Source organism: Bombus impatiens, unplaced genomic scaffold, assembly GCF_000188095.3.
Source record: "Bombus impatiens unplaced genomic scaffold, BIMP_2.2 scf_5412, whole genome shotgun sequence".
NCBI classification, from domain to species: domain Eukaryota; kingdom Metazoa; phylum Arthropoda; class Insecta; order Hymenoptera; family Apidae; genus Bombus; species Bombus impatiens.
In genome coordinates, this window is record NT_181831.1 from 1 (window position 1) to 680 (window position 680).

Below are 680 nucleotides of genomic sequence, written 5' to 3' on the forward strand. Positions count from 1 at the left end.
AGAATCATCCACCATCCTGAATACGATGCCGTGCTAATATTCGTGCTTTCCTCTACTAAACCATTGCAGATATACGTGAAAAAAATGATGTGGGTAAAACTGCCGATCATGTGGAAGAAGAAAATGAGTCGTGTCCCGGGAGATACGTCCGCCTACGTACAAATTTTTTAAGTGACCACCGTAAGCAATATAGCTTTTATTTTTCATCTGGTAGGTGCCGAATAATAGTAAAACGTTCTTGTCTAATTTTATTAAATTGTTAATTTGAGAAATATGGCGTATCCACGATAGCTTTTTAGATAATTCGTTTTAAATCGCTCACACGTACCAGAATGACCTCGTACGTGTCGAAACACATCAGCACGCTAAAGATAACCATGTGGCTGAGGATCGGCAGTGTGTAAATGTCGTCGAGTTTAGCGCTGAATTCGATCAACGATTGATGTTTTGGGATGCATTTTTCCAACATTACGTAGCATTCGTTCGAGTACTCGACGATATCTGTTCGCTCGTCGATGTTCGACCATAGATTCACTAACGTGTTCTGCAGCATACGAAATTGGTAGACCACGTGTAGATTTAGCACGCATAAGAAGTTGTCGGGGCATATATAGCTCGCGCCAATTTGTTGTACGGCCAGTAACTGTGTATGTAAATAGCAATTAATCATAGAGTCATCG

General features: G+C 40.7%; 1 protein-coding gene across 1 annotated transcript; it reads right to left on the minus strand.

The window, feature by feature from the left end:
• Positions 1 to 12: 12 nt before the first annotated feature.
• On the minus strand, positions 13 to 469 carry LOC117152525 (the record flags this gene model as incomplete). Its single annotated transcript, XM_033324632.1, has 2 exons — positions 329 to 469; positions 13 to 152 (listed from the first exon to the last, which is right to left on the minus strand). Coding segments are annotated over exons 1-2 (281 nt in total), but the record flags the coding sequence as incomplete, so codon positions are not given.
• Between the last annotated feature and the right edge of the window lie 211 nt (positions 470 to 680).